Source organism: Populus nigra, chromosome 1 (assembly GCF_951802175.1).
Source record: "Populus nigra chromosome 1, ddPopNigr1.1, whole genome shotgun sequence".
NCBI lineage: Eukaryota > Viridiplantae > Streptophyta > Magnoliopsida > Malpighiales > Salicaceae > Populus > Populus nigra.
In genome coordinates, this window is record NC_084852.1 from 17,239,910 (window position 1) to 17,252,907 (window position 12,998).

Genomic DNA, 12,998 nt, shown 5'->3' on the forward strand with positions numbered 1-12,998 from the left:
AGAGACATTTGTCATATATTTAGACATATTGGTTTTCACATCAAGATCCATGTTGTTGCTTTCTTTCTTTCTTTTTGATAATTTGTTGCTTTCTTTCTTTAATTTGTATTTTTTTAATATTCAAGTTTTATTTTATGTTATATTCTCGTTAATCTCTTATTTATGTTTATTATTTTTTTATTATACGTAGTTAATTTATATCATAACTATGTTTTCTTATCTTACCTATTTATGTTTTTCTTCTTAATTATATTTAGTTAAGTTTATTTTTTTCAATGTGAAAAGGTTATACTAATGATGTGATAATAAGTATAATACAAACTTAATATGAACTTTAATATTTAAATTCAAGAAAGTTTGTTATTAATATGTGTTATAATTGTTATCTTAATCAATCTTAATATCTTTATTGTTAAATGGCGAGTCTTCATTTGTGGTGTGCAATTATTGGCACAACAAATACTTGATTCTTTCATAACCTACTGTATGGAGAACCGATATTTGTGTTATGAAAGAATCTTGATTTGTTATTTTAATAAATTTAAAAAATAAAAAGTAGTTGCACGCGCCAACAAGTAGGAGGTGGTCGTGTCTTTTGAGCGACTCGTGCAACGTCTCCTGCCAGCTAAAAACTATATTTTTTTGTGTTATTAGTTATGTCGTCACATCTTTTTTTTATAAGATAGCATGTGTGGTTATGGGTGGTGCGGTTGATCGTAGGAGATTTTTTTTGAAATAGATATTTCACCAAAAACGAAAATGGCTTGATTGAATGATCTAGAGCTCTATCTATACCCTGAGACAAAATAATGACGTAATTTTATTCATAGGAGAAGATCATAGAAAAGAAAAATGCTTTGCGATATGGTATATGGTAGAGATTTTAACAAAAAGAAGAAGAAAAAAGACCAGTAATGAAAATCTCTCTGAGAAAGAATCCAATGGGATCTGGTAGGGCCACAAATTTTATACAACCATCGGCTCTGCTGCTATGCTTCCTACAGAACTTGAGATACTTTCTGTTAGATGCCGCGATGCTTTCTCATAATTAACGAAGCCCATGAACCAGAAATCATGTCCATCAATTGTAACGATCTGGATGTATCTCTCGGATTGATTCTCCCTCATGACTACAGGATTGATGGTGCCAATCTTGCTCAAAGGTATCATTACCTGTTCCAGCCAAACCTCTGACACTCAATTCAAATAATTCTGATAGATATTGAAGACATTAAATAGTTATTTCATTGATATTGGTTTGTGCTAGGTGCTATTGATCACACAATTTATGCTGGTTTGTAACCCTTTTCTTTACCTTGTAATAACTCCAAGCTCCCTGGCCTGAGGGTGCTGTGAAAGACAAGGGACGGTCGCTACAGAAAGCTGCATGAGCATCAGATAGATAAAGGGTTCCGGCAACTGGACCTGTTGTTGTGGACAGATAGCAGGCAAATGTCTTCTTCAGCTTTTCATTTGGATTAGTACTTGTGAATGTCTGCTTGTATAGAGCCTCAAACCCACCTCCTGTTAATGCTTTAGCTGTCAGGTTCACCTTGCCCCATGCGGCTCCGGGAACAGATGAATTAGTCCTGACTGTTGAACAAAATGATCATGATGATGTTAACATAAAAAGTTCATTTTTGAAATCTGAAATGATCAAAGATTTTAAATCTATTGAATATGATCAAAAAATTACATACGGTTGTGCCAGATATTTTGAGCGATGGTGTCAGCCTTGGTGCCCCAAGAATTAAACACCTGGAGAATGGATTCCTTACTGCTACGTGATGATTTTTCAATGGGGCTGTACTGGAGGTATGGATGATGGAACTTCTGGGCTTCATCATCAGTTGCACCCCATAAGGCTGCCTTTTTATTATCTGGATGGCACGAAGGAACAGCAGGATTTCCCATGACACGAGTCCCCCATTTCTCCGAGTTCTCATCATATGGTGGTGATGAGAATGATGAATGACGGGAAGTGCTAGGCAATGAGTCTGACATTGTTCTATGAAAAGGGCTTGCTTCTTTTGACATTGGTGAGGAGATAGAAGGGTGAAATGGCTGTGATTCTTGGTTGGCGCCGTTCATTTTGGGTAGAGAATGATGCAAAACTGTGGCTGTGGGGATGTGTTTTTGGCTATGAGAATATATATGTGGCTCTGACCATAGCATTTGAAGGAGACCGTTGCTTATAGCTGACTAAAACATTTCATGGAACCGTACGTGTGTACTTGGACTCTCTTCTAATTAGAAATTTCCAGGGGTATCAACATGGATTTCTTCATTGTTAAGCATAAGAAGCAAGGGATATGAAAACGAGAAGGTTGACCATGAATGGTATCTTACAGGTGTCTCAAGTTCGATGCTTATTATAATATTTTTAATATTTTTAATATTAGTACATTAAAATAATAATAATAAAAATATTAATTTAAAATAAAATAACAAAATTTAAATTTTTTAAAAATACTTTTAAAACATAAAAATAAATAGAATCAAATAAGAAGTACTAGCAATTCACCACTAGATCTAATCCTTGTTAATATTATTAATTATAGTTATTAAACCTGATGACTCAATCAAGGAGTTAGGTTTCAAGTCATACCTAGATTAATCTGAAAAGCTTTTAAGAAAAATACGAGAAGTTAGAAGAGAGTATACCATTCATGGTCAACCTTCTCGTTTTCATATCTCTTGCTTCTTATGCTTAACAATGAAGAAATCCGTGTTGATACCCCTGGAAATTTCTAATTAGAAGAGAGTCCAAGTACACACGTACGGTTCCATGAAATGTTCTCGTCAGCTACAAGCAACGGTCTCCTTCAAATGCTATGGTCAGAGCCACATATATATTCTCATAGCCAAAACACATCCCCACAGCCACAGTTTTGCATCATTCTCTACCCAAAATGAACGGCGCCAACCAAGAATCACAGCCATTTTACCCTTCTATCTCCTCACCAATGTCAAAAGAAGCAATATATATATATATACTAGATCACTCGACATCTAAATTGACCCAACAAAAAAAAAATAGTTTTTTTCAAATTACTTATAAATTTAAATTTTGCTAGATTTAGATTCAGTCAAGATCTTAGATTATCCTAGTCTTGAACCAGATCGGGTCTAATAACTATACCATTTATAGTAGTAGTGGTGGTGGTGGTGGTAATAAAAAGTAAATTAACTTTGAAGGATGAAGCTTAATTGATCAGATTCTAGATTTACTCCATAGAGGTTATCAGTTCGAGTCCCACAAATCTCAGGGTCACTAAAAAATTACATGATCGTTAACTTCAAGACCCAGAAAAATAGTCAAACTATATACAAACTGATCTAAACAGCCACGTTACTAAATAAATAAAATTAAGAGTAATTTTTGTATCAGTAAACTCATAAATGGACTAAGGTTTGAAGCTTCTATATCTGGCCCATGAAACTTCACATCGTACCATATCCTTTATACAAGTTATAACAATTTGTTTTTTCACTCATAATTGAAGTTGTCTTACGCGGTTATTTTAAACTAAAATTCAACTTCATAGAGTTCTTTTTCTTCCCAATACATGTAAACAATTATTTTTATTAAAATAAAACTATCCTATCATTTTTATTTGAAAAATAATTTTAGTTTTCTTACAAGATGAAAAAATATAATTAAATATGAAAATATAAATATAAAACTTTCTTTGATTTTAATTATGTAGTAATATTTATAATTAAAAAATCTTAAAATGCTCCAAAGAAAACAAAACTCGATATAAAGTATTAGATGTAACATATCAATATTTATATTTTAATAATATTATTCATAAGAAGTCTTTTATTCAAATAAAATATTTATATAACATACATGACATCCATAAAAAATTATTTTTAATATGGTAATATTAAATTTATAATTCTCTTAAAAAATATTGTCTTATACACGAAACAAATACTAAACATGAATAAGAATTTTATGTCTGAACAAAATGATCAGACTTTTATGGCATCGGAAGAAGCACCAGTAACCTAGCCTTCAAATCAAGACCGTTTGATCTATTATTTGTCAATATCATCCAACGGCTACAAGAAAGCGCTCACCAGCATAAACTAAGACCATCCTCACAAACCCGTTAAGAAAATCAATGGCTTCCTTCATCTTCAAGTTATACAACCTGAACGCTTGACGAACACAAAGGAAAGCCACTCGATCATCTTCTTTTTCTCTTCAATCTCTTGAAGATGAGTTACCAAAAAGCCCCTCATCAACCCTACCCTCCTTCAGGTAATCAAACTCATTTAATTCCTTAATTATTATTAATATTAATTTCTTTTTCTTTTTTCTGTTTTGAGTTTAGAATTTGGTTTATGTTTTTTTTTTTAATTTAAATTGGGACAGGGTACTCACCACCTTACCCACCACCAGGGTACCCACCAACAACACCACCGTACGGAGGGTACCCACCGCCTGGAGCACCAACACCAGGGTACTCTGGATACCCACCACCGGGACCACCTCGTGGGTACCAAGGGTATTTCGCCGAAGGGTATCCACCACCACCACCGCCTCCAGGTCCGCAACAGTACCAAGAGTGTTATCACTATGAACATCATCATTACCAGGATGATGGTTGCTCCTCGTTTTTACGTGGTTGGTATGTTTCGTATCTATTTGCTCTGTTTCTTCCGTCTTGCTTTCTTTTTTTTTAGGTGGGGGGGGGGGGGATTTTGTGCTATGTGGTTGGGTTGAATTTTGTTTAATGTTATGGTATTCCATTATTGATGATTGTTTTTGTGTGATCTTGTCTTGAATTTAGTTTAATATCATGGGATTCAATCAATGATGGAACTTTAAGTGTTTAGGATTGGTTCCAATAGTTCAGTCTTGGCGGCTTCTCCGAGCTTATCAGTTTCGCTGTGAAGTGTTTAGGATGCTGTTTAATCAGCTGATAACTAATTCCGTAGTAGAAACTTCTCTGATCTTATACTGTCTGTAATGAATCACACTTGAATTGTTAAGGGTTTTTATTAGCAATATGAGGTGGGTAGGATGGCATTGAATTGGACATTATCTATGTAGGAATCGGTTGAGCATCTAAGCTACTAGAGAACCAGAAAGTTGTTCTCCACCTATTTACTTCTGTGGAAACCTAACTATTGCAAGGCTAGAGCACATATTCTTTGTTTAGTCAATCTTTTTCTTACAGCCGAACTTTACTACAAAGAGTTTGAAATAATTCCCAATGAAAGAAAAGCCATCCTATGTTAAAGAAGCTACATTGTGTTGCAGATCTGCGTTGCGGCCTAACTTTGGAAAACAAAGTTTGAGATATTTGCTAAACGTATAACAGCTATACACATCTAGCACTTTTTAATGGCTATTTCATATCTCTGGCTAGTACTTATGAAGATTCTGAAAACAATATAGTAGATTAGAACTGTCCATCTACCTAACAAAGGTTGGCGATTGTTGGAAAGCAATGGAAGGGTCTTGAATAAGCCTTGTATCATTAAAAACCTGCCATGGTCAATTGATTATCATACTGCTTAAACTTAATGGATTCAAACCACCCAGAACTGAACAAGCTAACTTGAAAGTGATGAGGTTTGACTAGATGACTTGGGTCCTCCTCAATACCTGTAAGGTCTTGGTGAAATTGGTGCTAAATTAGCAGGAGGCTTTTGATGTCTGGTGTTCAATGACTACCTTTTAGTTCAGATACCTGTAGATTTCTATTGTCTTGTCATCACGAGTTCAAAGTGATGTTGGTAAGGAAAATCCAGGACTTCTATTTCTTTTGGGTTTTATCATGTGATTTGGAATTGCAAGTTATTTGAGAATTACTGTTTTTCTCTTGCCACTAAAGCAAATGAACCTTGGAGCTCTAATCTACAGCATTCTTGTTAACTGAAGCCCCAAAGGGAAAATCAATTTGGATTTTCCTCATACTCTTCTTTACAAAAAAATGTGTGAATACTCTTACATCACTGTTTAAATATGTCATTAGCGCAAGTTTGGATTCTTTTTAAATTCTGGTTAGGGCATTAGGTAACTTATTTAGATGCAAAGTTTTAGAGTAACTAGGAAGGAGTAAAACAGGGAGTTTGTAACAGAAAGGAAATGGAGAAAATGTGTGATGATTACAGATAATAGCCAAAATGTTGAAAAATTTAGTACTAAAAGTTGTTCTCTTCTTAAAAACTTCATCAACCTAGCTCGAATTTAATTTGGAATTGCTCAGCATGAGGTTGAAGCAGTAAATAACTAGACCAAAAAGCATGCCCTATAACTATCTGTAATAGATTATTACTAACTCATTGAGGGTTTCCTTCAGCAATACGAGGTAGCTTGGATGTCATTGAACTGGTGAAGTTGGTTGAGCACCTTTAATCTTATTACAGGACCTGGATAATTTGCTTCATTATCATAGTTCGCCAATTCTGTGGAACCTTTCCTACTACTTGAAGTCCCATTGTTGGGGCACATTGAAATTTCTCCACGCCACATGTCATGTTGAAACAGTTCAATGATAAAACTTGAAACTACCTATTGCAAGACTGGGTCGGAGATACTGAATTAGTTTAACGACATGTATCTATTATTGTCTTACAACCTAACTTTACACATGGTTTGAAACAATTATGACACTTAATAACAGCGTTTGGATGTTAAATGAGCTTAATGGTGTATTCAAGTCTTAATGTCACAACCTAACTTCAGATTTCAGAAAACAAGGTCTTTAACAGCTGGCCAACATACAACAGCATGCTGCCATATGCATCTATCAGCTTTTAATGACTAGAATAAGCTCTGGCTAGTGTACTATTCCTATGAAGGTCCTGAGATGGAGTAGAAAATAAGCGTCCATGCTTGTCACAAAAATTGGCAGTTGGAAAGAAACAAAGGATCTTGAATAAGCCCTATAGAACATTAAACACCTGACTTGGTCTATGTATTACTATACTACTTACACTTGTATGATTCAGTTCTCAAAAGAGTCAGAACACAAGCTATCTCACAAGTCAACAAGGTTTGATTGGGTGACTTCAGTCCTAGTCAGTATCTATAAGGTCTGGGTTCCCTGGGATCAACAGGATGCTTTTGATACCTTGTGATCATTGTCGTTGAGGTTTCTCTTTCGATGAACATTTATGTCATTCCTTGTTTGATATTAGATCTTGTTTCCATGTCCCAGGGCTTTCAGCAACTCTTAATGCAGCAAATGCATATAGGTTTGTCACCTGGTTGGTTAGCAATCTGGGATTCTTTTGCCCATCGATTTGCTTTGCAAATGGGGGAGCACTTAATGCTTCCTCTTTGCTGTGAATGCTCCCGGTCGCTTAGCTGTTGGTATATTAGATTGCTGAATCCTCACTTACTTTACCCTGCAATGTTTATAATCATGGCATCTACCTGATTTTTTTGTAATGACTTCATTTAAATGTACTTGAATGATGACCTTTATTCTTCATTATTGATGTGATAATAATGATTATTTATTGTGCATGTGCAGTTTGGCCGCGCTATGTTGCTGTTGTGTGTTGGAGGAATGCTGCTTCTAAATTTGTACTGCTTCATTTAGCTTCAAATGATGTATATGGTTTCGCATTCTTCTTGTCTAGAATTGTATGGATTTCTATGTACATGTAATTTAATAGTGTCATTTCCTCCAACTTGAAAACAGTTTAGATATGCCTCAATGCTATTGTCTCGCGCACCTTCTTGACTTTAATGTGGCTTCCTTGATAAATCTGGCAAAGCTTGTTTTTTAATTACTACTGTGCTGAAAGCTTCTAGCAGAGAAAGCTGAAAGCTTTATATTTATAGGCGACTCCTGACATTTGAGGGATCATGGAAGGTGGAAAAGATCTCGATGAAATTAATAACTAAGGTTGTAACTTGAAAGCTAATGGTGGACTGCTTGTATTATCAGAAAGAACCAACAAAAGATGCTAGCACGAAGATTCCAGGAAAATTCTCCTTCTGGAGGGGAAGCATAAGTTGGGACACTTTCAACTACAGGAGAGGAGTTGCGCAATGTGAAATTTTGAACATCTCATCATCTGCTAGGAGCCAAGAATTCACTGATGCACTGACGTTGACTATTGTTCAAGTTTCTCGTTAGATGCCTGCAAACATGATACGATATATTTCCCAACGCTTGTGATTCCGTTTCTGCGGTACTAAAATGCTTCGTAGCTTCTAAATTTAGCCACAGCTGGAATTTTCTTGACCCGAAGAACTTCCATTGATGAAATCCTGACGAACAGCATTCAAAAGAAGCGAGGTTAAATACATGGCAGCTTCATTAACTCCACAAGGAACGTGTCATGTTTTGATGGGTGAGCTGACAAACAGGCTTTGCTTCGTTGAAGGACTCTTCTGCCCCGTACTCTATATCTTGACAATCTTTGAGCATCTTCACAACTGGAAGGTAGGCAAACTCGTACTTGAGAATCCAATTCCTGATGGAACTGGCTGATCATGCCAATACTAGCACAGTTATGTATTTATAAAAACATCCAAGTACAAAGTAGCAAATCTCTTACAAATTAAAAAATAGTAGCATGCCACTAGAACACCAACAGGCTAAAAAATCCATAAAATCAGCTGGCCTAAACAAAGTACAACTACTTAATAACAAAGAAATGCCAGGTAGGGCCAAAAACACACCCTAGATTCACCTATAAAGTCCACACGAACTCTGGTGCGTCTTTCCTTCGCCCTGCCAAAGTCCGATACAAGAACATCTTCTCTACCTTTTGCCCATCATCAGCGGTAATATCCATCTGGTCACTTTCATTTATGATCTCCACATTGAGCCTCGGCATCTTCTTCGCAAGGGACTTGCAGCCTCCAAGGGTAACGTCACAGGATGACATCCAAAGGGATCGCATTGTTTCATACTTTCCCACGTCCATTAAAAGTGCTGCATTACCAAAAGGGCAGTCCCTTATCTCAAGCTTGCGAAGTTTCTTGCAACCATTCAATAGATACTGCATTCCCTTGTCAGTGTCCCCAGCGAAAGCAATAGAAAGCATTTCAAGCTGCTCAGCATACATTCCAATGTAGAGGAAAACTTGATCAGTCAGCAGACCAGACATTGACAACCGCCTGAGCCCCTTGCATGAGTGAACAATAGCCCCAAAACCTTCATCCAATGGCTGATTGGTATCAGCGTCCGGTTTTGTGGGGTCAAGGATGCACAACCTGAAACGGGTAAAATTGGGGCAGTTCTTAGCTACAGTTATGAGGGCTGCATTGGTCATCTGCTGACAGAAGTATAGGATTGAGTGAAGGTTGCGGCAACCACTTGAAAGAGCAACCAAGCCCACTTCAGTCACAGCTGCATTCCCAACAAATGGATCAGAAGGAAAGACCCTTATTTCCTGCAAATGTTTGCAAGTGGAAGCTACAACTTCTAGTCCTTCATCTCCAATGCAGTCCAGTATCTGCAGATATTGCAAAAACCATTGTCAGTCATCGTGAGAACAAGTGAACTTGTGATTCCTAAAAACAGGTGAACAGGCATACCCATAAGCGCTGGAGTTTCCTGCAGTGACGAATTAGCTTTATGAGCTCAGTACCATGAATTCCTGGAGCATAGCTTAGGTTCAAGGAAGTCAGGTTCGGGCAAATTAAATGAAAAGCCGATAGGCATTGAGGAGCAGCCTCCAGAAACCCTGACAAACTCTTGACTGACTTACACTTTTGAAGAGCAGTCACTAATTTATTATAGGTCTCAGAATCTGGATCATGCACGTAAGACCCTACACCCAAGTCCACTAAATGAGGTGCTCTCATCAATATTTTTTGAAGTATATCAAGTGGCACGGCATGATTTAACCTCAAACTCCTCAGATTAGGAGATCTAGCTACAAGTCTCTCAAGAGCTGCTAAATTGACATCTCCTTTGAGACATGCAAAATTAAGTGATACAAGAGATGTACAAGTGTCAGGAAAGAAGCTAAGCCAATGGCCTCTATGATCCTCGACATCATTTTCTTGCAGGTCCAGCTCCCTCAGAAACCTGGGTCGAAGAATGACGTTCAAAGTAGTTAGAGCATAGCTAACTATCTCAATATATATACATCTCTTGAAACCCCTCATGCCATTTTCTTCTATTCATATTAAATCAATCAAATGATTGTTGCTCCTTGTTTACTCAGCATTTTATCTTTCAGATGCTTTTAAAAGATCAAATTGGATAACAATTTCACAAATAATTGAAACCTCAAACATGAATGAACATCTGGACTACAATTAGCTGCACTTAAAACTTAAATGGAAATTAGAAGTTCTCAAATGGAAATTAGAAGTTGAACTTCAGAGATCATAAAGGGAGCTTTTATATATATATATATATATTTTGAGCAATGGGGGCGTCAGTAACCCTTATAAATAGCAATAAAATAGAAAAGCCTTCTGTATTAATTAGCAGGCCAGTAATGATGACTGTGTACATATAGACACTTAAAAAACATGTAATAACTCACAGATTACGAATTGAAATAACACAAAATAGGCACTAGGGGGAACGTAAAGAACATTATAAGTACTAATAAGATGAATATAGCTGAATCACATATGCTTCGAGATCACAAACAAAAGAAACACCGAATCATCCGACAATTTCACTATAAAGTTATACCAAGCTAACTCCATTACTTTACTCTATGCTCAACTCCTAGCAAGCAATTAAGAGCATTGACTGCCTAATAGCCACACATCCACCATCAATTAGACAACTGCAGAACCCCGTACAATACTGTCAAAGAAACCAAAACCCAAACTCCAAAACAAGCACGAAAACTAAGAATAATAGTCCCCACTAATTACCAGTAAGAACCCAAACATACTTGACACTTGCCCTTGTATTCAACAATTGACAACAACGATAACCCGAACAGTGCTGACATTTGCACTAGCATTCAACAATTAGCAATCAAAACCATGTTAAGAAACCTAATTTTCTAATATAAAGCTTAAACAATTTCTAACCAAAAAAATCAGCAATAATTACAAACTGAAATGGCTAGATAGATAATCAAACAAAAACCCACAAAGGAAAGCATTTCTTACCTACAATTAGAAGCAATAGCAGCAAGGCCATCAGTGCTGAAGCCTTCACAACTAACAAGAACCAAGGACTTGAAATTGGCAAAAGACCTTGAAATCAGCTCCAAGCACTCATCGGATATTATCATCCTCTTCAACTTGAGCTCCTCTAACCCCATATTATTCCTTGCAAAAGCTTCAATCCATGGATAAACAAAGCCTCCCCAATCATGAGGAACCAAATTAAAATCAGCAAAATGAGGCTTTCCTTTCAAAGTGATAGATTTCAAACCTGGAAACCTCTCAATCACTCTCTCAGGACTAATTGCATAACAATTCCCTACAAAAACCTTTTGCCTGCTAGTACTTTCGATTTTGTACCATGGTTTACACACTTGAGACACTGAGTTCCTGTCTCTTTGTGATGTTACAAAATCGAAAATATGCTCTAATACTTCATCAGGGAAATAATTCATTTTTATTCAAAAACTTCTAAAAAAAACAAAGATGAGGAAGAACCCAGATCTAGAAACTAAAAAATTTGATCTTTACAAAAAAGGAAACAGATCTAGAGATCTAAAAACCAAATGGGTTTTATTAGAAATGAGAAAAGACTCAAACGTTCTCGAGAAAGTGAAGGAAAATTTTTTGGGTTTTTTCTCTTTATGAAATGATAATGTTGTTGAATCAGATAGTGATGATTACATCACACAGAACTGAAAAAAAAATATCAAAAACAAACAACATAAACTGATCAAAAAAACAGAGATCTGAGAATCTAAGGTTTCCATAACTGGAGATTCTTAACTAAATCAAAACCCCATGATAACAATAATAGTAACCAAAAACCAAAGAAATGAAATGGTGTTATAAAGAGAGAGACCAACACGTATTACTACTTCAAGTTCAGATTTTCATCTCTCCCCTTCTCTCTAAACTCAGAGAAAAAAATGTTTTTTTGAGTTAAACTCAAGTGAGAAGTGACTAGTAGCTTAACTTAACCATGGTTATAAATAATGTTTCTAAACCATGGTTGGTTTTTTAAGAGATCTAAGGGTGAGAGTCATCTAGTTAAAAAGTAGAGAGAGTCTTGACCGTTGGTTGGTGTGACATGCATGTGTCCTTATCTCTGCTAAAAGTCTTCTTGTTAAAGAGACGAGTAGTAATGGATTGCTAGCTATCAGGACATTGATTTTGGTTTAATTTACGTTAGATGCCACGGTGAAGATAAGATTTTTGTTTTGTACTCGCGAGTGTGAGTGCACTCGCTTTCTCTGACGTAGACATCACCATGTGGGGTGGCATCGTCCGCGACCCAGTTGAGCAGATGATGATAAGGAGGAGAGAGTATGCGGGTTTTGTACTCTCTGAGATGGGTTTTTATTTAGTTTCCACAAGAAATGAGGACCTTTTCTGTGTGTCAGCAATTTTTTCCATTTTTTCTGAATTTTGTTGGGTTTTTTTTTTCTTTTTCTGATTTGCTTTGTGGATAATTGAGAAATGGGTGAGCTTTTAATGATTAGGGAATCCAGTAAAAGGAAAGGAGAGAAATGATTTTGACAAAATCTAAGACTGGGTTTAATAAATGTGTCTGTACTGGAAATTTATGTGTTGCAGATTCAATACTTGAAAATGTTTCCATTCTGTAATTGTGGATGTTATACTATGTGATTGCTATGGCTATTTTCCCCTTTCCATGTCTCTCTAAGCTGTATTAATTAGATTTCTAATCATTTAGGGTTTACTCAAATGATTTTATTGATTAAGTTAATTTAATGTTTAAATTGGATAGTTCACATTGAGTGTTATGGATTATGATAATTCTTTCTCTTATCTACCAAAAACAAATAATGAATCCAATCTAGTTTAGACCAGATCTTAAACTCGACCCTAGCTAGGAATTGGGTTGGTGGGTCGGCCGGCTAACCTTGCTAAGCTAGGCTCGGTAATA

At 36.1% G+C, this 12,998-nt stretch overlaps 3 protein-coding genes across 4 annotated transcripts; 1 reads left to right on the forward strand and 2 right to left on the reverse strand.

Moving 5' to 3' along the window:
* Positions 1–797: 797 nt before the first annotated feature.
* LOC133683283 (GEM-like protein 5) lies at positions 798–2,131 on the reverse strand. Its single transcript, XM_062106764.1, has 3 exons — positions 1,701–2,131; positions 1,316–1,593; positions 798–1,173 (listed from the first exon to the last, which is right to left on the reverse strand). The coding sequence occupies exons 1-3, from the start codon at positions 2,089–2,091 to the stop codon at positions 967–969; spliced, it is 876 nt and encodes a 291-aa protein (XP_061962748.1). The 5' UTR covers positions 2,092–2,131; the 3' UTR covers positions 798–966.
* Positions 2,132–3,994: 1,863 nt separating this feature from the next.
* Positions 3,995–7,721, forward strand: LOC133680579 (protein CYSTEINE-RICH TRANSMEMBRANE MODULE 13-like). 2 transcript variants are annotated; one of them, XM_062103605.1, is made up of 3 exons: positions 3,995–4,273; positions 4,415–4,643; positions 7,503–7,721. In XM_062103605.1, the coding sequence occupies exons 1-3, from the start codon at positions 4,231–4,233 to the stop codon at positions 7,549–7,551; spliced, it is 321 nt and encodes a 106-aa protein (XP_061959589.1). In that variant the 5' UTR covers positions 3,995–4,230; the 3' UTR covers positions 7,552–7,721. The 2 variants fall into 2 exon arrangements, with proteins under 2 accessions (XP_061959589.1, XP_061959582.1); XM_062103598.1 differs by having other exon boundaries at positions 4,075–4,273; positions 4,388–4,643.
* A 718-nt stretch (positions 7,722–8,439) lies between these two features.
* On the reverse strand, positions 8,440–12,031 carry LOC133680570 (protein AUXIN SIGNALING F-BOX 2-like). Its single transcript, XM_062103587.1, has 3 exons — positions 11,072–12,031; positions 9,524–10,019; positions 8,440–9,441 (listed from the first exon to the last, which is right to left on the reverse strand). The coding sequence occupies exons 1-3, from the start codon at positions 11,521–11,523 to the stop codon at positions 8,674–8,676; spliced, it is 1,716 nt and encodes a 571-aa protein (XP_061959571.1). The 5' UTR covers positions 11,524–12,031; the 3' UTR covers positions 8,440–8,673.
* Positions 12,032–12,998: the final 967 nt, after the last annotated feature.

Bases quoted from the DNA above. Each gene is read 5' to 3' on its own strand.
- LOC133680579 (XM_062103598.1), top strand. From the start codon at position 4,231: ATGAGTTACCAAAAAGCCCCTCATCAACCCTACCCTCCTTCAG. The intron at 4,274-4,387 runs GTAATCAAACTC...AAATTGGGACAG, and splicing joins TCAACCCTACCCTCCTTCAG to GGTACTCACCACCTTACCCA. The intron at 4,644-7,502 runs GTATGTTTCGTA...GTGCATGTGCAG, and splicing joins TCCTCGTTTTTACGTGGTTG to TTTGGCCGCGCTATGTTGCT.
- LOC133683283 (XM_062106764.1), bottom strand. From the start codon at position 2,091: ATGAACGGCGCCAACCAAGAATCACAGCCATTTCACCCTTCTATCTCC. The intron at 1,594-1,700 runs GTATGTAATTTT...TTTGTTCAACAG, and splicing joins TCAAAATATCTGGCACAACC to TCAGGACTAATTCATCTGTT. The intron at 1,174-1,315 runs GTAAAGAAAAGG...TGGCTGGAACAG, and splicing joins GAGCTTGGAGTTATTACAAG to GTAATGATACCTTTGAGCAA.
- LOC133680570 (XM_062103587.1), bottom strand. From the start codon at position 11,523: ATGAATTATTTCCCTGATGAAGTATTAGAGCATATTTTCGATTTTGTA. The intron at 10,020-11,071 runs GTAAGAAATGCT...TCTTCGACCCAG, and splicing joins GCTATTGCTTCTAATTGTAG to GTTTCTGAGGGAGCTGGACC. The intron at 9,442-9,523 runs GTATGCCTGTTC...CAATATCTGCAG, and splicing joins GGAAACTCCAGCGCTTATGG to ATACTGGACTGCATTGGAGA.